This window comes from Protopterus annectens, chromosome 2.part1, assembly GCF_019279795.1.
Source record: "Protopterus annectens isolate FY-2018-M chromosome 2.part1, PAN1.0, whole genome shotgun sequence".
In the NCBI taxonomy this organism is placed as follows: Eukaryota; Metazoa; Chordata; order Ceratodontiformes; family Protopteridae; genus Protopterus; species Protopterus annectens.
Genome location: NC_056729.1, coordinates 71,889,129 through 71,915,044, shown reverse-complemented (window position 1 = coordinate 71,915,044; position 25,916 = coordinate 71,889,129). Strand labels below are relative to the sequence as shown.

At 43.2% G+C, this 25,916-nt stretch overlaps 1 protein-coding gene across 1 annotated transcript in view; it reads right to left on the bottom strand.

Annotated features, from left to right (window-relative positions):
• LOC122794822 (protein mono-ADP-ribosyltransferase PARP14-like) overlaps nt 1-25,916 on the bottom strand; it is a gene marked incomplete in the record, with an annotated part of 659,914 nt that overhangs the window by 617,781 nt on the left and 16,217 nt on the right. The window contains 2 exon segments of the mRNA XM_044063427.1: nt 7,525-7,680; nt 7,774-7,962. Of these exon segments, the coding sequence (XP_043919362.1) occupies nt 7,525-7,680; nt 7,774-7,962 (345 nt within the window).

Sequence of the window (25,916 nt, the reverse complement as noted above, 5' to 3'; positions counted from 1 at the left end):
GAACATGATTATGTACAGCCATTATAAGAACATGACGAAAGAATATGTGAGAAGGGTAGATAATTTATCTTATGTAATATGGGTTATTTGGAATGAAAGACTGAATGAATTTTTTCTCAATGAAAAATGGATTTTGGCAGATATATTGTCACAAATTGCATTATGGCTGTGGAAGGAGGAGTGGGGCTCAATTACGGAAAAAATAACAATGAAGATGTTATAAGAAAAATGAAAAATAGTAAAAAAGAGAATATGTACAAGTGTGCCTGTAAATATGTACATTTTGGAAACGTAATTTTTTTTGTTATGCTGTGAAAAATAAAGAACCCATATTCTCATCAAAAGGTGCCATGAGATCTTTTACATCCATGATCAACAGCTTGGGTAGCCACAGTGCAAGCCCCTGTTTATCAGCTCCAGCTATCCATGTCTGAGACCTCCATTATCTGGCACTAGAGTAACAGGCATAGCTTGCTGGGAACTACCATCCACTCTTCTGGAAAGGCAGCACCCATACTCCCTGCCAGCACAGCCAGTCATCGGGGATGCTTATCAACCACAGTTCTCCTTGGCAGTAGTCAGGGTTTTATCCATGTATAACAACAGAATAAGAAGTTATGTACCTACCATAATGTTCCATGTTAGTTGTCTTCATCTCGCCTTCTTTCTTGCTGTTTGGGATCGGAGCCAATCCTCGGCTCCGACTCGGCCATCTTCAATAGCTCGAGAGCTGTTTACTGGCTCAAGACTACCCCTTATCCCATGATGCCTAGCGATAGCTACCCAGATCTCGTTTGACATAGCTAATCCAGACATAATAAGAGAGAAACCAGTTATCAAAAAACTGGTTGTTCCATGCATTCTAATATCTAGAATAGGTTAGGAAGACCTAGCCAGAAGAATAACAATAAAAGAATACTCAGCCAGTGATAAAAGGGACTCCTCTCGATCCACTAGGACAGGGGACTGAGGGAGGGATGCAAGAAAGAAGGCGAGATGAAGACAACTAACATGGAATGTTATGGTAGATACATAACTTCTTAATGTTAAGTTGTCTATCTCGCCTTCATTCTTGCTGTTTGGGACAGCGTCCCTAGCACCTAACACCCTGGGTGGCTCAGTGGAACAGAGTCTTCAGAACAGTGGAACCAAAATCAACTCTGCTCTGGGAGACCATATCCACCTTGTAATAAGAAATAAAGGTATGAGGGTTTGCCCACGTGGCAGCTACACAGATGGAATCCATGGGCAACCTAGACTGAAAAGCTACGGAGGTGGTTAATGCCCTACTAGAATGACCTTTTGGTTTAATTGGTAACTCTTTGTTCCTTAACTGGTAAATAAAAGTAATAGTGTGGGACAACCATCTGGAAAAGGTCACCTTGGAAACTGGGAGACCTTGTTTGTTCAAGGCATAAGAAAGGAATAATTGGTCTGACTTTCTTATTTCTTTAGTTCTATGTAGGTAAAAATGCAATTGTCTATGAACGTCCAATTGGTGAAGCTTGTACTCTGCCTTGTTGCTATGATTTGGGAAGAACACAGGGAGATCTATAGATTGGTTTAAATTATTTTCTGAGCAGACTTTAGGAAGAAATGAAGGATTAGTCCTTACAGCAACTCTGTCCTTGTGAAACACCAGGTAGGGAGGATGAACACATAGTGCTTGGAGTTCTGAGACACGTCTAGCTGAAGTGATAGCTATCAGAAAGAGTGTATTCCAAGATAGAAACTTGATGGACCAAGATGCTGCTGGTTCAAAAGGAGGCAGAATTAAGGAAGTTATGACTAAATTAAGGTCCCAAGGAGGAGGGGGATCTCTCACTGGAGGTCTAAGAAGAGATGTTCCTCTCAAAAAAGCTTTACAGAGCTTATGAGACATAATGTTAGCATTTGACAAACCAATATGAAAATTACAAATGGCCACTAATTGTACCCTAATTGTAGTGGAAGCGACCCTGGAGTGAAACAGTTGTGCTAGGAATTCCAGAATTTCGTGGACTGGGGCTGAGAAGGGATCCACATTCCTAGACTCTGCCCAACAAGAAAAACGTTTCCATTTGCTAGCATAAGTTTTTCTCGTTGTAGACTTATGACAGGAGACGATAATCTCACGGACTGCTGGGGAAATGCTGGGAAGCCTGGCTAAGGTTGGAAGTGGAGCAACCAAGCTGTGAGCTGGAGAGTTTGGAGGGATTGATGCAACCCGCCTGACTGATGAATCAGGAGATCTGGAATCGGGTCCAGAGTCCAGGGCTGATCGAGAAGGTAATGGTGCAGGAACAGGAACCATATCTGTTGAGGCCAGTAGGGGGCAATGAGGATCATTTTGCAACCCAACGATTTTGCTTTCTGTATGAGTTTCGGTATCAGGGGAAACGGAGGAAAGGCATAAAGAAGTCCCTGAGGCCAATCGTGGACTAGAGCGTCTCTGGGTATGTGACCTGGAAGCAGAAGAAGGGAGAAGTAGTTGCTGCATTTGCAGTTGAAGGGGGTGGCAAAAAGATCGCAGCAAGGCTGTCCCCATTTGCGGAAAATAAGATCCGCAACTTCCCGATTCAGAGACCACTCATGAGGCATGAGTATAGCTCTGCTGAGCCTGTCCGCTATGACGTTGGATCTCCCAGGGATGTGCGTCGCAATCAGAAAACGTTGGGAGGAAATCGCCCACTGCCAAAGTCTGAGTGATTTTCGACACAGGTGGGTATGATCTGGTTCCGCCCTGCTTGTTGATGTACCACACCGCTGACATGTTGTCTGTTTGAATTGCAATGGTCCCGGAAGGAAGAGAGTCTTGAAGAGCTTGCAGCGCTAGGAGCACGGCTCTCATTTCTAGGACATTTTTGTGCAGATGGTACTCGTGAGGTTGCCAAGTGCCTTGGAATGTCCTGCCCAGATAATGCCCCCCCCCACCCTATCAGGGAGGCGTCTGTCATCACTGTGGCTAATGGAGGGGGTTGTATGAAAGGTCTGCCCTGAGTAACTAGTGGGGAGATCATCCACCAAGAGAGGTGTCTTTTGCATGCCTCTGTGATCAGGATCATGTGAGACATGGGTAGCTCTTGGAAAGACCACTGCATGAAAAGAAGCCACTGAAGAATTCTCATGTGGAAACGCACTAGTGGGAGTAGAAGAATGGCAGCTGCCATGGAACCCAGAGTTTGAAGGACATACCTGACTTGGATCCTTTTGCTCTGCATTCGGATTTGCACTTGTTGACGAATTGTGGACACTCTTTCCAGTGGCACCCTTGCGAACATATCCCTTGTGTTTAAGTCTGCTCTTATGTAAGTGATAGATTGACAGGGCAACAAGGCAGATTTTTCAAAATTTATTGTAATACCTAGCTGGGTGCAAGATGTGATTGTATAATCCTGCGCTTATAGGAGTTGATGCCTGGTGGTAGCAGTGAGGAGCCAGTCGTCTAGATATGGAAACACCTGGAATCCTTGACGTCTCAGGTGAGCCATGACCACTGCCATACATTTGGTGAACACCCTGGGGGCTGTGGTGAGACCAAAGGGCAGAGCTCTGAACTGGTAATGACTGGCCCCCACCCGAAAGCGAAGAAATCTCCTGGAGCATCTGTCCATCTTGATATGGTAATACGTGTCCTAAAGATCTATCAAGCACTTCCAATTGTCCTGACCCAGGAAAGGTAGAATGGACTGTAGCGTGACTATCCGAAACTTTGTTCTTTGTACAGATTTGTTTAGTCTGCTGGGATCCAGAATCGGTCTCCAGTCCCCTGTCTTTTTGGTACCAAAAAGAACCTTGAGTAAGTTCCGGATCCATGCTGGTCTGTGGGGACTTCCTGAATGGCTCTTTTTTCTAGCAGTTTTGAAACTTCTATTACTGCTTGCTCCTTCAGATTGGGTGGAACATCTGAAAGGGTCTTCTTTGACTGTAAGGGGGATTGATGGAAGGGAATTTTGTAACCTACGGATATAATGGACCGTACCCATGTCTTTCTTGTTAACTTTTGCCAGGCTTTTGGGTACAGTGAAAATCTTCCCCCGACTGCCTCCAGAGGTGAGCAGCCGGGCAACCCTTCAGGGATGCTGGAAGGGCTTATCAGAGAAAGATTCTCTGTTGCCCTGGTTCTCTTGGACCCCTCTGCCCGCAGGCGTCTGTTATTGTTTCCCGCTCTGCCTCTGGAGGAAAAATCACTACGTGTGTCAGGTAAGGCTCCCTGAGATTTACGGAACCACATCTTCCCACTCTTCTGACCCTTGGGGCTAAGGTCTAGAGGGAGTGGAAAAGCAGACTCCCATGGCAGAGAGAGTCTTGCCTTCTTGCTCACACCTAGTCAATGTGTCTTTCACCTGTGGCCCAAAGAGAAAGGAGCCATCAAAGGGGGTATTGGTGAAGGACGCTCAAAAGGGTTCCACAAAGTGACACAGCCGCATCCACGCATGCCTAAGGGCCACACCCGTGTCTGCGGCTCTACTCGCTCCATCGGCTGCATAGGAAATGAGCCTCAAGAAGGAATTAACTACAGAATTAAGCGTCGCTAGCTGGGAAGCTACTTTCGCTTGTACTCCCCTCAGCTGTAGGATCTTGAAGGGTATCTCCAAGCTCTTTAAGGAGATCCATTTGAAGGCAAGTAAAATGACATAGATAGTTCAGAGACCTCATGGAGAAGGTCGCTGAAGCAAACATTCGCGTTCCATACCTGTCCATCATCCTAGACTCGTTAGTGGGATGAACAGATGAACAGGACTCTGATAATTCTTTTTTGGTGGCTGCTGCTACCACCATGGCATCAACGGGCACACCTTTAGAAAGGAATTGCTTATCTTGGGGAGCTGTAATAAATTTACCAGGTCTCCTCGGAGTTGGCTCCACTGTGTCCAGAGCTGACCAAGCCTTTTGAGCCACTACAGACATAAGTGGGTCAAAAGGCGGAGAAACCCAGGAGGTGGAAGGTCGGGAACCGAAAGCATCCAGGAATACAGACTCATCCTTGGTAGGGGTTAGGGGATTCCAGTTCCCCCTCTGCCTAAGCAATTCCAGGATGTCCGAGAAGGAAACATCTTCAGAGGGGGATCTCAGAGACCCTTCCGATTCATCTAAGTCTGTATCAGAAGTGACAGACTCAGGGGAGTCAATGTGCTTCCTCTTGCACTTCTTCTTCCGAGGGGGCTCCTCTGAGTGATCAGGGGAGGCCTCAGAAGAAGAGGAAACATGCAATGGGGTACCTGGAGCATCGGTTCCCTATGCTTGGGGTCTGAAGCAGAGGTTGGCACAGACACTACGGGGGACAGAGCCGGTGGGGCTGGTAATGGAGCTGACTCGGGGGACAGCACACTCCGCATGACCTCAAAGGCATCCCTGCCTCCAGGCAGAAAAAGCTCCGGTTCCGAAGAAATAGGAATCTTTCTCCTCACCGAGGGAGACGGCTCTGAGGCCAATGTTGGAGCTGAGCTCACCTGCGCCGATGCTCCGAGAGGGAGAATGGGGTTGGACAAGGGTCCAATGCCACTCGCCCCCTCGGAGCCGACGAGGGAGCCCCAGCGTCCAGATTCCTCGATCGAAGGTACTATCGAGGGAATCAGAGCCAACGTCGGAACCGAAGGAGATATGGTTATTGAAGCTGACGGTTCCACTACTCGAACCCCAACGAACTCCGGCTCCGAGCTCAATGGAGTCGGAGGAGGAACAGAAAAGGAGGTGGATGGAGCCAATACCTGTTGAGGAGGGCTAGACAATATTTTAGCTAGTGCCTGTGATTTTAGCAACCTACTTACTACTCTCTCCACATCATGATCCGACAGCCTAGAGGATCGAGAGGAGTGTGAAGAACGGTGGCTACGTTCACTTTGCAATAATGGAGACCCAGGAGCCGAATGAACTGACTCTAACAAAGGGGACCTCAGCCTTTTATGGCTCCGAGATGGCTCTGAAACACCCGATGGAGCCGACGGAGGGGTTGTCTTGTCGGTGCCAGCCGGAACCGACATACTCGGTAAATTCTGTACCGGAGTCAGCTCCGAAGGTGGAGCCGACGGTTTAGAGGATTTTGGGGATTTCACTGGCTGTGAACCCTTTGACGGTGAATCGTGACGTTTTAACAGACCCCTAAGGATCAATTTGTTCTTCCGTTCCTGCAGGACTCTTGGACTAAAGGTATGGCAGATAGAACAAGAGTCCTGCAGGTGAACAGCGCCCAAACAATAAACGCAACTAGTGTGCCTGTCTGTCAGAGACATTTTCTGACAGCACGAGTCACACTTTTTAAATCCAGATACTTTAGCTTCTTTAGACATAATTCAACCACAAAAAATAAGTACCAGAAGAGAAACACAGATAGAAAAAAATTCTACTCTAGTCAAAGTACAACAGACTATGTGTGTATATATATAAAACAATCTCCCCTGTTTTTTTTATTTTTTTTTATATAAACGATAGCAAAAAACAGAAGGAAAGGAGAGCCTCTAAGTTAAACGGCTGTCCTTGGGAAGGGAGTGGGGAAGGGGAGAACTCTCTAACTTAAACGAGTTCTACTAAAAGGGGACTATAAAAGAACAAAGTACTCAACAACACACACTAGTGAATAAAACTAAGAAAGGTAAATTATCTAATAGTTTTATGGAGTATAAGAATATATTTTTACACAAAAAAATGTGAAAATACAAGCCTGAGCCAGAAAACAACACACCTTGCAGCTGAAGCGGCAAATGAGATCTGGGTTGCTATCGCTAGGCATAATGAGATAAGGGGTAGCCTCGAGCCAGTAAACCGCTCTCAAGCTATTGAAGATGGCCGAGTCGGAGCCGAGGATCGGCTCCGATCCCAAACAGCAAGAATGAAGGCAAGATAGACAACTTAACATCAGTCAGTTCTAAGCTCTTCTCCTACTGACAGTTTTGGAGACAAACATATAGACCAAACTGAGTCTGAGTTGTGACACCACATTCAAAAAGGCTTAATGCTATCATATGAACAAGGCTACCACTTCTTTCCGAAAACACAACCTAGAACCACGGATCAGTAAAGGAATGAAAAAACGCAAACAGAAAGTGAAGGCACAGAAATAAAAGTAGGAAAGAACAACAGGATTGCCAAGGTTGGCATGCTGATTGAGGTGTTTACCTTATAGACACAAGGTGCAGGGTTTGATTCTCAAATGGGATAAATAACTAGGTTCAAAATGGCCTGCAAAGGCAGTTAGTGTAGCACTGAACTATGAACCTATGAACATTTATAAGCTATACAGTAAGACAGCTGAGGAAATGATATCAAGTGAAGGATAGGACATAAAAGGGACTAATTATCATTTGTTTTCACAACTCATGGCATCTAGTGAAGTCTGTCATAGAAATATGAGAGTTACCAATAATTTTATAACTTCAGTGTGTGTGTATGTACTTAAATAACAGTCTAGAAAGAGGTACCTGAAGGATGGATACCATATATAATTAAACTTACTAACTTCAAATTCAACATCTTGATAGAATTATAATCATATCTGCATGCATAATACTATAACAATATCAAAAATTTCATAACTGTAAAAGGTACCTGAAGGAAGACTCTGGGAAACTGATATGCATATAGTCATCAGCTTATCACGGTTGCATTTCTCCAAAGTTTTCTCACATAGTCTGCTTAAACCTCCTGTATTGCTTGTAATAGAATATAGTAACTCGTTATTGCGTAAGACTTTTAAACATTTCCCTAAAAATATATTAAAAAAATGGTCAAATATTACAATCGCCATCATAAATCATATGGAAAAAAAAAACTCAGAAAAAAAAGCAAAATCTATACCTTTGCCTGGAATTTCCACATGAGCATCCGCAAACTCAGAGAATGCATTTCCACATGTAACAATCAATTTGATATTCTTCACAGTTGTTACTATTTTAAAATTATTTTTATCATGACATTGACCACTCTGTAGATAATTTCCAGTTGGGACTGTCACTTGATTCTGTCCTGAGTTAGCCTCTCTCTTTTCTAGAAAATGATTAAAAAAGAAATAAGAGAACAAAATAATGATCAACAGAAGGACACAAAATACATCAAATGAATTAGGTATGCTCTGTGATTGTTAACTACTATCTACCATCACGGCAGAAAGAAACAGGAGAAGCTACCATTTCATTTTTTTTTAAACATGCTTATTGAATTACCATTTGTGACTTAGGCAAACTTACATTTATGTAAAAGTAATCAAACCATATTAAGAAGTTCAAATTTACAAGCATTATGTATCACATATATTGCTCTATGCCATATAATCAAAGCAACATTATATAAATTGTTCAATTCCTGCTTTCTCTTAAACTTTATTCCTCCTCCAAAACATTTTTCTGCATGCATTGTTCATATAATTTCCATTTTTTATGTTATTTACTCTTACCCTTTTATAAAACTTTCATTTCCTGTTCTTTTATCTCTTTTACAATATTTACTACTTTAAATACAGCTGGTTTACACTTTTATAGTAAGTGCTTTTGTGGCAGCCACCAAAATTAAACTTAACAGCGCCTTACTATTTCTAGACAATTCGGATCCTGTATCCCAGCTCAAAAAAATCATTTTGTAAGTTACACTCATCTGCTCATCAAGTATTCCTGACAGAGTACCTCTACAGAGATTTTTTAAGTCTGCCAATTTACTACACTCCAAGAACATATGCTCTTAGATACCTCTTTCTTCCCCATTACACATACAACATTTAGCATCTACCTAAGGAAAAATTCTTTGGAATTTGGTTGGGGTATAAAAGTATCTATACACACACTTCCAGGCAAAAATCCTATTCAGTTGCATATTTGGGAGCCATACATATGTCCTCCCATTGTTACTTTGTGAATTGCTTATTTAATCACTCTTCTAAATCTTTTCTGACCTCCTCTCACTGATTCCTATAGTTATTGTGCAATACTGTATATGCCCTACTAAGTATCCCATTCAGTTAAAAACTCAGCCAGTTTGTCTATACTCCATACCGGATAGGGAAGGAAACCTCTACCCTGCAATCCAGATCTTCTTGGCCTCTTCCCATTCTATTACCTTTTCCTTTCTAATTGTTTCCATAAACTTGGTTCCTTTGCCAGCTTACTCCAGTAAATTCCAGCCCCCTAACTGCAATCATCCCTATTGGTAGAATCTCCTTTTTCCATTTCGATGTTAGCTTAGTTCTTAGTATATTTTCTGCTACTTTATGAATACAAATTCTCATTATTATCCCCCTGCTTCATCATCATCCCTTTACATTCTGAAGTGTAGATTTCTGTGTATGTTATGTATAAGAGCCTTAACTGTGCAGCTCTAAGTATCTCATAGGTTCATAGGTAGGTACTAGGCTATTGGACCTGGGGCCTATATAAGCCTAGCCAAAAAGGTTCCCTGGCTTTCGCCACCCGAGGAAATTATTTTCCTGTGCCTCTGTCAAGCAGTGCCACAGAACTGATCCCCGGGGTGAATTTTCTATTTCCCATCCAGTCATCAAGATTTTTCTTAAAGAGGGGCCAATGAGGAGCTTGGCTTGACATGAATGGGTAGTTTGTTCCAGACTCTGGGAACTCTCTGGGACAGGAATCTATCCCTCCAGCATGTTCTGTTTATTGTGGTGACAAGGTTTAGGTCCCTGGAGCATGTGGTTCGGAGAAATTGGGACTTTTTTAAGTGTAGTATGTCCAACAGCTCTGGGTTTGGCATAGCTTTGTATGTTAGGCAGAGATCACCTCTGAGTAGGCGATATGCAATGGAGTAGAGCTGGAGTTTTTTGAGACAGTCTGTGTATGGCATCTATTTGAGGCCAGTAATCCTCTTCGTGAGGTATTTCTATGGTCTTTCCAATTGTAGGTGTCTTGTGAGATACATGCCAAATGGGGCATTGTACTCTATAATTGGTCTGATGAGAGATGAGAGATGAGTAGAGAGGAACAATGAACTCCTTTTTTCTAGACGAGTACCCTTTTGTGATGAGGTGTGCCACGTAGAAGGATTTCCTGACTACTGTGACAATGTGGTTATCAAAGGAGAGACTACTGTCCACCTGTGTCCTGAGGTCTCATCACATTTTCAGTGTTTAGTGAGCTACCACTTATGTGGTAGTTCATGGGTACAGAGTTTTTCCCAAAGAAGATGACAATGCACTTCTTGGCATTGAGCTTGAGGCCATCACTTTGACACCAAAAATCTGTCTCTGTGAGGCCCTTTTTTAGAATGTCTACATCATTAGGTGATTCTATTATGGCTCCCAGTTTGCCGTCATCTGCAAGCTTTGTTAGCCAAAAATGGTCTGTGTTGGCCTGCACTTCAGAGAAGTAGATGCTGAACAGGAGAGGACCCAGGACCGAACCCTGTGGTACTCCACACGCCACTGGTCTGAAGTCAGGCATGGAGTCCGCTACTTTTACTGTGTGGGTTCTGTCAGTGAGCCAGTTGGACACCCATCTTGTGACATAGGGATTTATGAAGAAATAAAACAAAGCTTTCTTCACAGCACAAAATAATTTATTCAACAACAAAGCTTTCAGACATAAAAGTCCTTCCTCAGTGTTTTAAAAACAGTTTAAAAACTTTCATTTAAATACAAAACACAACATGGCCCATCCTATCATAAAACAAAACTAATTACAAACCCAATTCAGAAAATAATTATAAGAAAGTAATACCTTAGAAAATGTTACATATAATAAAATCATGCAACCATTTGCTGTCTCTTTTTCAAAACTGGTTTTAGGGTTATATGTATATTCAGACCTGGGTATATATCAGCTTCCTTACATATAATCCATTCAAACTCTTTATTGTCTAATTTATTTATTATGTCACCACGTCTAATATTTGGTTTTAAAAACTCCATAACCCTAAATGAGAAATAATGCTTTGTTCCTTGTTCTTGTACATGCTTAGCTAATGAATTGGTCTCTATGCCCCTACGTATGTCAGATCTATGCTCTACTATTCTATTCCTCAGTCTCCTTGATGATTTACCTACATAAAATGCATAACATAGAGAACAAGTTGCTAAATAAACAATAAATGGAGTATGAGTTGAAGGACTTTTATGTCTAAAAGCTTTGTTGTTGAATAAATTATTTTGCGCTGTGATGAGAGCTTTGTTTTATTTCTACTTTGGAGCTTTTTTACTGCTACTCTTCACTTTATCTGTTAGTTCATCTTCAATTATTTTACATAGGGATTTATGCCCAGTTTAGTGAGCTTATCTATAATTCCAGAGTGGGGGATGGTATCGAAAAGCCTTGGTGAGGTCAAGATAGGCTGTGTGCACTACCTTGCCCTCATCTACGGCTCTAGTGACTGCTTCAAAGAAGTCAGTCAGGTTTAGTAGACATGAACTACCTTTTACAAACCCAAACTGAGTGGGGTCCAGGGTTTGGAGGTTACCTATGTCTCTGTTTATAAGCTCCAAGATGATACGTTCTATGGCCTTGCAGACCAGGCTCATCAGGTTAATGGGGCAGTAGTTTCCAGGGTCCGTGGTGGCACTGCCTTTGTGGAGTGGGACAACCGTCACTGTGCTCCATTCTGTAGGCACACAGCCTGAGGTGAGGCTATGATTGAACATGGTACTTAGGTGGGGTGCCAGTTCGTTCTGTAGTTCGTGCAGTATGCAGCCTGGGATGTTGTCTGGTTCCATGGATGCTGTGTTCTTGGCTTTGGAGAGTGTGGTCTTTACTTGTTCATTTGTGATTACAGGGGCTTTGCATTCTTCCGATATTCAGAAGGGCCCTTTGGAGGGTGAGGGGGGGGGGGGTAAAGTTAGCATTGACCCTATCTGCCAGATTGTTGGCAATATCGGTTGGTTCTGTATATTTAGTGCCATTGTGCTGCAGCTCAGAGCAGATCTGAGTGTTGCCATTTTGATTCTTGACATTGCTGTAGAATGCTTTGTGGTTGTCTTTGGAATCAGTGGCGATTTCATTTTCATAAATGGCTTTGGAGGATTTTATGAGAGATCTCAGCTTCTTGCTGAGGCTGACCAGGGAGTTCCTCCAATCTTGGGATTTTACTTTTTTTTGCAACAGCTTCTTCCTTCTGTTGTAGAATTTGTTTATGGAAGGGGGCCACCAGATTTGCTTCCCTTTTTTGGAGGATAGCATCTTGGTTCTGTTGGGGATGGCATGATCCATGCACTCGTGTATGTGCTTATACAGTGCATTTGTGTAAGACTCAGCAATCGTACCTCTATTTTCTGTCTGCACAGGTGTCGTGAAATTTGCCACTTCTGTCTTAAGAAGCATGAAGTTAGCTTTGGAGTAGTTTTTGACCACAGTTTCCTTAATGGGGGGTGGTGGTGGGATATGGATGTCTAGGGTGATTAGCTTGTGGTCGGATCTGACCATCGAGGAGCTGACCTCTGCTGTGGAACACCCATTACCCATATTGGTAATTACCAGGTCCAGGATATTGCTGCCCCTGGTGGGGGTGTGGACAAACTGATCCAAGGCATTGGAATTTATGAATTCTAGAAAACGTTGAGCGAAAGAGTTGGTACATGAGTAGTTTTCCCAGCTGATCGTGGGGTATTTGAAATCGCCCATAATTAAGATATTGGGTTGTATATTATTTTCTTTAAATCATTCTCTTTAAATCAGGTAATCCTAACCCTCCTTGTTCAATTAGAAGGCTCAAATTATCCCACTGCTCGCACCAGAATTGCCCTCCAATTGATCCTCATTAAAGGATTTAAAGTGTACTCATTCCAATTACGGAGCCTTGAAAGAGTCCTGTATTGTTATTTTTTGTCACTACCTCCCCAAGTTTGGAGTGGGTAATTTATGAGCCTGCTTCCTTCCTTGGATGTGGTAGCCATTTCTTAGGCTCCCTCTCCAGAATCAAACCCTGATTCCCCATTAGCCGTGGTCACCATGGTAGGCACATGATAGTACCATCAAAAGTTGATTGGGCAGACATTCAATGTTGATTTGCTGCCACGAGGGCAGGCGATTGGGCCGACATTATCTAGAGTCACCAAAGCTGATGGGCCGAGACCTGGATGGTTTTGGTCTGATAAATACATGCATCCCCAGAGGTCAGTGCTCTTCAGCATGTATTAGCTCTGGAAATATCACAGTTATCCAAGTAACAGTGGAGTGATCAAAAGGAACCATAACAGATTTAATGAGCCATTCGCAGTTTCACTGTAGCCTCTGTGTACACTGAGACTCACATGGCTTAATCTTTGAGACAGGCATATGCTACTGGCAGGATCAACTAGATAGGAGCACATCAATGGGTGGGCAGAGGAGGGGCTGGAGCCCACGTCTCTGCCAACAGGAGTGGGCCCTCTCCCTGCAGGTGAGGTCACCCCGGGTGCTGGTCGTGGACTGGCAACCACAACCCCTGGAGGGCCATGGGCTTGCATGGAGTGCAGCAGCGCTGACAGCCAAACAGAGAGAGAGAGATGGAGAGAGAACAGACTTCCTGCACTTGGGGGAGTGACTGCTAGCAGACGGTGGCCATGGAGTGGAATGCCCTGGTGTGTGACGGGACCCCTTCACATCAGCCCAGGCTCGTCGGTCTCACCTTGACTTGGCTGAGACCCGGAATGGTTTTGGTCTGATAAATGCACGCATACCAGGTGTTCAGTGCTTATCAGCATGTATTAGCTCTAGAATTACCACAGCTATCCAAATAACAGTGGAGCGAACAAAAGGAACCATAACTGATTTAATGAGCCACTAGTAGTTTCACTGTAGCGTCCATGTGCACTGAGATTTGCACAGCTTAATCTTTGAGACAAGCATATGCCACTAGCAGGATCAACCAGATAGCAGCAGTTTGGTGGGTGGGTGGAGGGAGATCCGGAGCCCACTCCTCTGCTGACAGGAGGCAGCCCTCTCCCCACAGAGGGGGCACCCCGGGTGCTGGTCATTGGGTGGCGACCATGACCCAGGAGGGCCATGAGCTGGCATGGAATGTGGCAGTGCTGAGAGAGAGGGAGGGAGCAAACCTCCCACGGTCAGGGTGGATGGCTGGGTTTAGACGTTGGCCGTGGAGCAGAACATCCAGGCATATGACGGGACCAGTTCGCCTTGGCCCAGGCTCATCGATCTTCCCTTGAATTGACCCAGCAGGATGCAGAACGATCTGCACCTTGAACCCCATTTCTCTCTCTGGGTGGAGAAGCCCAGTCCATGCGCCATGACCCAGACAGCCACTCCAGCATGGCACTCCACCAGGGGGGAGTCGGTTGGCCCGACTGATCGATGGTGGGGACAGAGATAGCACTCGGGGGGGGCACACCGATGGTCGTCTTGAGCTGGGAGCCAGCCTGTGATGGATGCACCTTGCCTCCCGTAGATCCCATGGTCTCTCCCAGTTGGGTGGAGGAGGAGGCCCCATAATGCACCTCGACCTCATGAGGACACCCGGGAGGACATCCTCCAGGGCTGGGACCCAGAGTCTGACTGGGACTCTGACAGAAGAGCAGCACTACCCCATCTTCCCATAACTCAGGCAGGCTGCCTAATCATACTGGATCTTGTGTGCCCTCCGGCCCTTCTGGGGAGCAAACCCGCAGGGTGCAACTGGCCCAGTGGAACTCCCATCAGCCGAAGAAGGGCAGATACACTCTCATAAGATCTTCTGTGTCCCTCTTCTTTCCAATCTAAGCATCACAGGCGACTTTGACTTTTGCCCTCTTCCCTTCCCAGATATAATCCTTCAACTGTTTAATAATTACTATCCACAACTTCTCCTTTGGTTGCTAAATTGCTATTTCTGTTTTTGGAAGTTAAGAGGTAGGATGTACTCCATTCTTCACAGGCTTACTTATATTACTAAGTACAATTACAGAAGTACACACCACAATGGCAACTCTTCAGAATATCTGCATAAGGGTGAAACATAAAGAGGACTGAGCAATGACTTGACCTGACTGAATTATTTTCATACTCTAAGGTACAAAGTAAAATTTATTATGAATGTGGCAATTTCTTTATACCTTCTGACACCTACATCTACAATCCATATTTTAACCATGACTTAAACAACCAGTCTCTCCTAATAGATAAGGTCTGTACTTTCATACAATTTAATCTTCATGAGGAAATTTTGTTAGACTACATAAGCTTATACACATCATCCATACTGCAAGGTAGCCTTTAGAACATTATATCTCTACATTTGCTCGGCATACCTTTGATGTACTATACTTGTACTCTATGCTTAAATAACTGTCTGGATGACACACATGGATCCTGCAATTTCTTGTACCTGATTCTGTCTCTATGACCTGGCATGTAACCTAAATTACTGATGTGTAAAAACTTTTTTTAATGTTAGTCACAAACCTTAGTGTATTATTTAAGGTAGGTTTTGTCTTACTGTATTGTAGAATCTGAAGACAATTTTGTGATTGATTCCAGAGTGCACATATGGACGAACATCTTTACTTTCTAGCTTTTCTACCTGCCCTTAAGTGTGTCCAGCTGACTGTAAGATTAATGAAATTTATTATATAAAATACGTACTGGCAATTATTGAGCTTATCGTCTATCTCCAAAGTTTTAATGCCACTATGCAGTATTTGGAGTGTGAACTCCATCCTGTATTACCATTCCATGGATGTACAGCTGTAAGTGGGAGGCTAACCTTTCCAATTCTTTCCATTCAAGAACCAGAGAACGTATAATGAAAGTCCTCTGTGGTATGCTAGAAAGCAATTATTACAGGATGACCAGATGCAACTATTTCCAAACAGAAAAGAAAACATGCAAAAAATCAGTAACGCAAATCTAATATAGGAGAAAATAAGAAAGTATACATGTACTGTTACAAAGGCCATACTTGAATATTTACTCTCATAAGGAGTGTGACAGTCATACCTTTGAATTTTTATCATATTTATCAACTTAAAATCTTATGATTCAAAGAGATGCACACATGAGTTTATGTTCTACCTAACAATCTTTTGTAGGTCTGTAGTGTTAGATACTAGGTAGGATTCAAGAAACATGAGTCAAAAACATACAAATCACACCTGTATGAAACAGGAAAGAAATATATTCCATAATATATTTTCAAAATATAGGCCTCCAACATTTATTTAGCTATTATTTTTTTGCTTAAGTATTTTAAGAGCACGTTTGTGCTGATTAAGCCAATTAGTGTTATTCATACAAAAAGACACCATAGCAACACTTCTGTCAATAAACATGTTAAATACAGAGTATATAGTGATAGATGCTTTTAAAATAAAGCCACCAATTGGTTTCAAAGTTAAATCATTATTCACTGTAGTCTTTAATTCCTCAAAGAATGACACCTTGAAGATATGGTGCGCAGTGAAAAAATTAAATTTATATACTTACCAAAACAATACATTTAGAAGACCAGACTAATATGTACTGCTTTATCATCCAGTTATTTAAGCACAGATTACACATATATTACATAGAAGGTGTACTGAGTAAATGTACAGATATAATGTTCTAAAGGCTACCTTGCAATACAGATTATGTATATAAGCTTATGTAGACAAAAATATTTCCTCAAGAAGATTAAACTGAATGAAAGGATGGACCACATTCATTAGGAGAGACGGGTAGAGGAAAGTCCAGATCTGATGGTCATCACGGAAATATACCTCTTATCTCAGAGCGAACCCCCAAAAGTACAGTTTTGTACCTACCATAAATGTAGATGTCCGATAGATATGCAACTGCAGTCCTGACATATGGGTTGTCCTGCCTCAGGCAGCCCTTCGGTCGGCCGGATTACAAAGTCTGAGTCCGGCGTCGGCTGATGTCGGCCCTTTCCTGACGTCAGAGAGGCCAGGGTATAAAAGCAGCAGCTAACGCCATCTTCTTCAGTGTTTCTTGCCCCAGATGCCAGGTGCCCTCCAAGGAAGGCTAAATTTAGTAAATGGAAACAAAACCAGACATTCACAATAAATAATAAACAGATACACCATAACAGATATCCCCAGCTAACCTGAGAAAAGGGGGGAATGGACCCAAGAAAGAGAATTACAGAGGGGTAGGTGGGAGGGAAAACCTGACTGCAGTTGCATATCTATCGGACATCTACATTTATGGTAGGTACAAAACTGTACTATGTCCTTCAAGAATGCAACTGCAGTCCTGACATATGGGTTGAATACCATAGCCAGGCTGGGGGTGGTAGGAACTATGGAAAAGATGGTGTAGCTAAAATGCCCTGCAGTACTGCAGAGGCAAAGCCTGCTCGGGATCTGGAATATAAAGGAAGGTTGTAATGCTTGGAAAATGTATGCACGGAGCTCCATGTAGCAGCTTCTAGAATGTCCTTAGTAGCCACCCCTCTTAGAAAGGCTGTGGAGGTGGCTGTAGCTCTGGTGGAATGAGGTCTGATATTGGCTGGAACCTCTTTTCCATGGAAAGAATAGCAGAATCTGATGCAGTTTCCAATCCACTTTGAAATTGTTTGTTTGGAAATTGCCTTTCCTTGTACTCCAGCTGCATAAGCTATAAAACGCTGGTCAGATTTTCTGTTGGCCTTTGTTCTGTCCAAGTAGTAGCATAATTGTCTGTGTATGTCCAAAGTGTGCAGAAGCCTTTCTCCTTTATTTTGAGGATTGGGAAAGAAAGTAGGTAGGTGAATTGCTTGATTTAGAGAAACCCTGGATATCACTTTTGGCATGAATGAAGGATTGGTTCTTAAAGAAACTCTGTCCTGATGAAAAATGAGGAATGGAGGTACTGCCATAAGGGCCTGAATCTCCAAAACTCTTCTTGCTGAAGTAATTGCCAAGAGGAAAACTGTTTTCCAGGAGAGAAATTGCAATTCTGAAGATGCTGCTGGTTCGAAAGGAGGAATAGTTAGCTTTTCCAAGACAAAGTTGAGGTCCCATGCAGGCACTGGTGGTTTCCTTGGAGGTTTGATATTCTTTATCCCTCTTAGAAACTGTCTTAGCAAAGGATGCAAAAATACAGGTGGATCACAGTTGTATGCTGCTGAAATTGCTGAAGCGTATATTTTTATGGAGGAGTAAGAAAGGCCATTGTGGGACATTTTGGCCAAATATTCTAGTATCTGTGGGATGCTCAATGTTGATGCATCCTGACCTTTGTTGGCATTCCAGATGGTAAATCTCTTCCATTTGGCTGAATAAACCTTTCAGGTGGAAGGCCTGTGGGCTTCCAGTAAAATTTCCTGAACCTTTTTGGAGAGAGTGATGTGGGGAGGAGTCATGGAACTCTCCAAGCCGTCAGTTGCAATGTTTGCAGGTTGGGATGAACGGTCCTGTATTTGTGCTGAGTTAGAAGCAGTGGCCATTGAGGTAGGGGCCAGGGCTTGGTGCGTGTTATGCTCCTTAGTAATGGATACCAGTGCTGCCTTGGCCAGTCTGGAGCTATCAAAATGCCTTTCGGTTGTTCTGCTTTGATCTTCAGTAACACCTTGGTCATTAGTGGTAGAGGTGGGAATGCATAGATTGTTAGAGAATTCCAGCTGAAGGAGAGAGCATCCATTCTCCAGGCTTGAGGATGGTATGTCCTTGTGCAGAACTTCTTCAGATGATGATTGAGGTGAGAGGCAAAAAGATCTATGTCTGGCCTTCCCCAAGCATGAGTTATCTGTGAAAACATGTCTGGATGCAACCTCCATTCGTGTGGGTCCACAATGTTTCTTCTCAGACTGTCCGCCAAAACATTGTCCTTGCCTGGAACAAACTGGGATTCCAATTCTATGTTCAGTTTGAGGTATTTTTCCCAAAGAGTCATTGCCAGTCTGCAGAGGGGGTAAGAATGGGTACCTCCCTGCTTGTTTATGTACCACATAACAGTGGTGTTGTCTGTCCTTATTAGCAGATGACCCTGCTGGAGAAATTTTCCAAAGACCTCGATTGCATGAATTACTGCCAACATCTCCTTTTGATTGATGTGTAGATGCGATTCTCGGGGTGCCCATTGCCCTTGAATGCATCTGCCCGCCATGTGCGCCCCCCATCCATGGTCTGAGGTGTCTGTTGTAATGGTTTGACTTGCTTGAGGTTTGTTGAAGGACATACCTTTGTTTAGCTGGCATGTTTGTGCCCAGCACAAGAATTCCTTTTGTAGACATGGAATGAGAGGAATGATTGCTTCTAAATTGTGGCTGTGTTGAGACCATAAACTTTTTAGGTACCATTGTAGTTTTCTCATGTGTAGTCTTGCCAGTGGAATCAGAAGAATGCAAGATGCCATGAAACCCAGGGCCTGCAGGATCTTCCTTGCAGTCATCTGGGTCTGCTTTGCTAGATTTTTGAAGTAATCTGGTAATTTTTCCTGTTTTTCTTCTGTGAGGAAAGCCATTTGTGAATTTGTGTCCAGCTTGGCTCCTAGAAAAATTATTTGTTGGAATGGCAGCAGTCTTGATTTTTGAATGTTGACTGTGTATCCCAAAGCCTGTAGCAAGTGAATGACATAGTCCAAGTGTCTTATCAAGGCTTGTTTGCTTTCCGCTTGTATAAGGCAGTCGTCTAGATAAGGGTATATCTGTATCCCCTGAAGTCTGCAATGTGCAATTACTGATGCCATTTCGTGAATACTCTGGGCACAGCAGATAAGCCAAAAGGCAATGCTGAGAATTGATAATGCTCTGACCCTGCAAGAAATCTGAGGTATCTTCTGCAGCTGTGTCTGATTGGGACATGCAGGTATGCCTCCTTGAGGTCCAGAGTAACCAGCCAAGACCCCTTGCCCAGCATGGGAAGGAGTTGCTGTAACGTCAGCATTTTGAATTTTGGCACGATGAGAAAATTGTTTAGAGCGGACAAGTCCAGTATAGGTCTCCATTGCTTTTCTTTTCTTGGAACAAGGAACAGTCTTGAGTAGAATCCCTGGCCTTGTTCCTGAGGAGGGACCTTTTCTATTGCTTTGATTTGTAGCAGCTTTAAAACTTGTATGAGTGCCTCTGCCCTTTGATTTTGTGGCAGGTTTGGCATGCCTTGTCTTGTTGGTAAGGTATGGAAGTGGAACCTGTAACCCTTGTCTATTATGTCCAAAATCCATTTGTCCTTTGTAATAACGTGCCAATTTCTTGAAAATAGAGATAATTTTCCGCCTAAAGGTGCTTCTCTTTGAGCCTTGGTTGGCGGTGACAAAGTCAAGTCATTGTGATTGTCCCTGTGGAGCAGTGGAAGTCCCTGCACCACTTCTCTGATTAGTTGGTTGCCATTGGCGGCCCCTGTAGGTACCTCGGTATTGGCCTCTACCTCGAGCACGCCTGTTTCTTCCCCTTTGGAACTTGTCAGTGTCTGGAAAGGACCAATTCTTCGAAGGCCAATTCCTGCTGAACCTTGGTGGCTGTACCTGGAGGAAATCTTTGACTGTTTGTACTGACTTAGCCTTTTCCTCAATTGATTTCAATACACCCTGTGCATTAGCACCAAATAACTTGTGTTTTTCCAGAGGTGCATCTAGAAGCTTTCCTTTAACATGATCTGGCAATGTCTGCTCTTTCAACCAAGCATGTCTGCGTATGACGACCCCTGTCATAGCTGCCCTACATGAAGCTTCCAATGCATCATAACCACACTGAAGAAAATGATTGCTAACCTGCTGAGTGTTATGAGCCCAATCCTGCAAGGCCTTTCTATCCAAAGGCTCAGGAGAGCCTAACTTTTTCTGCAAATCATCCAACAAGAAATCCTGATACTGAAACATGTGAAATAGACAGTTTAGTGCTCTCATGGCAAGGGTGGTTGAGGTATAAACTTTTTTACCCCACCTCTCCAGGGACCTAGCTTCCCTGTCTGCGGGCAAAGGGTTTTTGGCCGTGGAGGTGGCCACTCCTTTGGGCCCCTGAGAAATAGTTTCTAGATCAACAGAGTGAGCCTTAAATAGATGTGAATGAGATTCAGGAACCCTGTAATATCTGTCAGGCTTGACAGGAGCAGGAGGGAGAGAATCAGGAGAAGTACTGGAGTTAGAGTACACATCATCCAATACATCCAGCACTGGGGGTATAACTAAAGGCCTGTGCTGGGGTAACTTGAGGAAAGTCCGGAGCCTTTTCCTGCAGTCGGAGAAGTCCTGGCCCTGCCACTGAAAATGCTCCCTCATAGTGTGGAGAATTTCCCCGAAAGAAATATCCTCAGGAGGAGAGGCAGAGGGAATGGATTCATCAGCATCCGAATCCTCGTAGGCCGGGAAGGCCTCCTCCTGGGAATCTGAATGGCCTGACTCACCAGAAGCTTCATCTGAGGAAAGGGTATCTGCTTGCTCAACCCTAGGCCTTTTGTCAGAAGGCGGCTGAGAACCTCTGTCTGGATGAGCCTGAGAACCCCTGATTAAAGAAATTAGATCTGAAGCTAAAGACATGATCTGTTTATCAGAAGTGGGACCCTGTGGAAAGGATTTAGGAGGCTGAGACTTAGCCTGGCTGGCAGCCTTAGCACGTGTGTAGGCCTTGATGGACATAGACACCGGAGGCCTAGCTGCCCCACGTGCTGGAGTAACTTTGTCCACCGGTATGGTGTCGGGCAAATCTTGGGCTTCGGCTTCTGGAGGAAAATCAACAACCAGCACCGGGGTAGCCTCCGGGACCGAAGTTTGCGGTAATGCGGTGTCATTGGCCTGGAGTGGTTGAATTACCACCTCCGAAGAGACCGAGGCACTCGCGGTAGGCTTTAGTGTGGTGTCGGTGGAAGTCGCGGGCCGCGAATGTCGGTCCCGGTCCTTCCGTTTTTTGGAAATATGTGCTGTCGGTAGCTCCGACGGCATGTTATAGGAGTAATTTTCCCCAAAAAAGTCTTCAGCAAATTCTGCCCGGCGCCTAAGTGTGCGCTTATTGAAGCAAGCACAGGCAGCACAGGCCGAGATGTCGTGGTCTGGGCCGAGGCAGGGAAGGCAGCAAGAATGGAAATCCTTATGAGGTATTTGTTTACCACAAGACAAACAATTATTAACTTTTGCAGTTTTATCTGACATCGGCTGAGGCAAGAAAAGGTTCCCCAACGGGGTACTTAGCTTTTTGATGACTTCGGTGTCTGAAAACACAGGAGCTGACCAACCGGCACTTGCGAACTGCTTCTGCTTTGGGCACCGCGCGGCAAGAAAGACTGAAGAAGATGGCGTCGGCTGCTGCTTTTATACCCTGGCCTCTCTGACGTCAGGAAAGGGCCGGCATCAGCCGACGCCGGACCCAGACTTTGGAATCCGGCCGACCGAAGGGCTGCCTGAGGCAGGACAACCCATATGTCAGGACTGCAGTTGCATTCTTGAAGGACATCTTAGAGATCACATCCATCCTTCAGTGTTTCATAAAAGTATGCAGTGAACCTCATACAGCAGCTGTGCAAATATCATCTAAAAATCCATTTTTGAGAAGTGCCTGAGAGGTAGTTACTGTTCTAGGTAAATGCAACTGACTCCAAATGTAACATCTTACTGTATTTTTCTTAAAAGAATTTAACACAGTCAAATTGTGGCCAATGCTTCAACCCAAACCCATTCAAAAAGAGATAAAAAGGGTTGAAGATGACAAGCAAGTAAACTTTTGTAACTTTGGAGCTCAGTTTTTCTTAAAATGAGACAAAACTGCAAATCTTTCCTGATCGATTAGCTCTCTACAAAAAAATATGAGCTGTCCTTGGACATCCCTATAATGTAATAGACATTTACATATTTTCAAGTAGTTAGGAAAGAAAACAGGCAAACTGACTAATCAAGGTTTGTCTCAGTGGCTATCCTAGGTATAAAGGAAGGAATAAACTGCAGTGACACTGTCATTAAGGAAGACCATACTTCAGAAGTTCTAAGTAATGGTCATGTGTAACAGAGTCATCAGAGACAGGGGCTTCAAATCAGCATTAGCAGCAGAATCAAAAGGAGGAAGAGTTAATCTCTAAAATGAAATACAAAATCCATGCAAGGATGGGATGCTTGACAGGAGTCTGGCCCTGGAAAATGCTAATTAAGAAAGTTTTGAAAACTTTTAAGGTATGGTAAAGATAAAGTGTTGCAGTCCTGATGAAACCAGTATATAACAGAAAGGTGGCCATTTACAGAACAGTAGCTGAAGCCTGTATTAAATATTAGGAGAGATAATTTAAAACTGCAAATAATGGATCTGCACAGGGGTCCAATCTTTTGGAAGGCCTTTGACAAAAGTGAGGATTTGGACTACCTTAGGATGATATGAAGTCTCCGTCCAATATTGGAATGTAAATAACCATGATGTTAGATGACAAGAGTAAAGGAATGGATGAGACTTGATAGATGGGTGAGTAAGCCTCAGACAAAGGAGCTTATTCGAAAGATGAGTTCAAACAAAAAGAATCACATCTGAGGCAAGAATGTGACTATGAGAATGGTGTGGGACTTTTGCAGCCTTTCTGGATGACATGAGATAAGGGGAAATGGGGGAAACAGAAAGAAATCCAATGGACCATCTCTAGATGAAAGCACCTCCAAGAAGGGGGATGAGGGAGTAGAAGATGGTGCAGTTGCCTTTTTTTTCAGGGATGCAAAGATGTCATGGCAAGGCTTCAGCCAGTGACAGAAAAGCTTCTCTGCCAGAGAACATCTGAGGGACCATTCAGTAGCAGCAGTAAGTAATGGTTCAACCAGTCTCCAAGATTACTGGACTCCACAGAAATATGATTGGCTAACAGAAAGCAGTCTGTTAACATAGCCCATTCTTTTACCCTCATCACTTCTCAATGCAGGGTGAAGAAGTCAACAGTGGAATGGAGAAAGGAGATTATCTCGATACGGATGACCTGCAATTAGGGTTACACACAATAGGCAAGAGGGGTCTGGAATTTATTGGAGAAAACTGGCAAATAAACTAAGGTTTTGGCAGCAAATAACTAAAAAGGGAATGATGACAGAATGGAAAGAAGCCAAGAATTTATTTGGACTGCTGGCTAGAGATTGCTTTCCCTATCAGTGGATTGATATCAGAGTATAGGCAAAGAGAAAGAAATAGGGGGTCCTGAATGAAAGACCAGCACTGGTAGAGTTTTTAGTAGAATCTAGAACATAAGCTGCTATTAAAAACAGATAATCAGTACAGCATATAAAATATTGCATGATAACTATAAGAATCAATTAGAGGAGGTTAGAATTGGGAAGAGAGACTGAATAAATTCACAAAGAAAAAATGGGAGGATATATGTATTTCTCCCAAATATGGAACAAAATCTAGAAGATTTAGGATTTTTGCTAGGAAATGTATTTTTCCTCAGGTAGACAGCAAATGTTGGAGGTGTGACAGGGAAGAAAGAGGTGATTGGGAATATATTTTCTGGAAGTGCAGTGAGTTGGCGGAATTTAAGGATTCCCTGTGGAATGCACTGTCAGAGAAGATGCTTGGTGGGCAGATTGGTGTGTAGAGGGATTTGATTTTTCTGAGTTATGATACAGAATTGAAACTGCCTAGACATGGTAAGGCCTTGCTGTCTCTAATTATTTTGGCTGCCAAAAAAGCAATTACTAGAAAATGGAAATCAAAATCTAAAACAACTATATTACAAGTAGTGAATATAATAACAATGATAAAACAACTGGAACTGAGATCTTTAGAAAAAGGTAGGAGCAAGCTACATATGAAAAAAATGGGAATTGTAGCAACCATACATACAGGGGAGGAATGAGGTTTAAAAGAAGGCAGGATTTAAATAAGCTATGTAATGTATGACTGAAAACGATTGGGTAGATTATAAGTGATGTATAATGTTTGCAACTGGGAGTGTTATCAGTATGGTTTGTAATATAAAATGCTTGCAACTAGGATTGTGCTGGTATAGTTTCTTTTCATTTATATAAATGCATGATTGCTTATGTCGTAAGTGATGGTTTAATAAAGATGTTTCTTGTCTAAAAAATACAGGGTGAAGAAGTGAGTTTTCACAGCTTGTTTATGATCAGATTACTGCCATGTTGTCAGTATGGATAGAAACTACATTTTGAGACAGGAAGTCTTGAAATGCCTGCACAGTGACAGGAGGGCTCTCTTATCTCCAGAAATGTGCAGACTGAACTACATCTGTTATTATACATTTCTGGCTGTCTGCATTTGACAATGCTCCTCTACTTTAAGACAGATGTGTCCCTGTTGACAGCTACTACAGGGGGCAGAAATCTGAATTGGGTTGCCCAGATTAAGATTCAGAGTATGGAGTCATTGATGTACATAAATCATACATACTTTGGAAATCTTTACCTTATGAGACACAGGATCTGTTAACAGAACTCACTGTATTTTGAAACTCTAATGGGGGCCCTCTTGTGGAATCTTGCATAAGAGCCCATGTATACTGTAGCTGCCATGAAGCTCAGTGCCTTGCCATACAGAACTGCTGTGATGTTGTGACTAAGCATGAAGAATCTGAGCACTGCAGCTTGTAGAGAAAGAATGTGCTACTTGTCAAGAAGACAAAACATGATTCGACAGAAAAGAAGACTTTAGTGCAACTGCAGAAACTATAGTGTGGCTTGGATCAGGATTATTTTTTAGTCCAGAGGTTCTTGCTTTTCCTCCTCAATACAGGCGGGAGGAAGTTGGATTCTTCCCAAGCAGTTTTAGCCACAGGGAACATCATCCCATCCACAAAGCAGACCACCCCAAAGCATGGTAGAGAGGAAAGAGGCTTCCTACAGGATCTTCTGAGGGGAGCACATGAGGTCTGTGACCTATCTTCTTTGTCTCATTATTTCTCAGACTTTCCTGAATTTGGGATCATTTATAATCAACACCATCTCCAACATCCTTATCTAGAGAGGGTGACTCCATCAAGGAGTCCAGATGCCTCAACTACTAGCGATATTGCTTATCTGAACTCAGAGGGAATGAGTCCAAGGAAAGGAAGACAGCTGAACCAGTCTCAATATATCAGGCTGATTGTGGGAACATTACATACAGGGGAGAAATGAAGTTTAAAAGAAGGCAGGATTTGAATGAGCTATGTAATGCTTGACTGACACTGATTGGGTAGATTATAAATGATGCATAATTTTTTT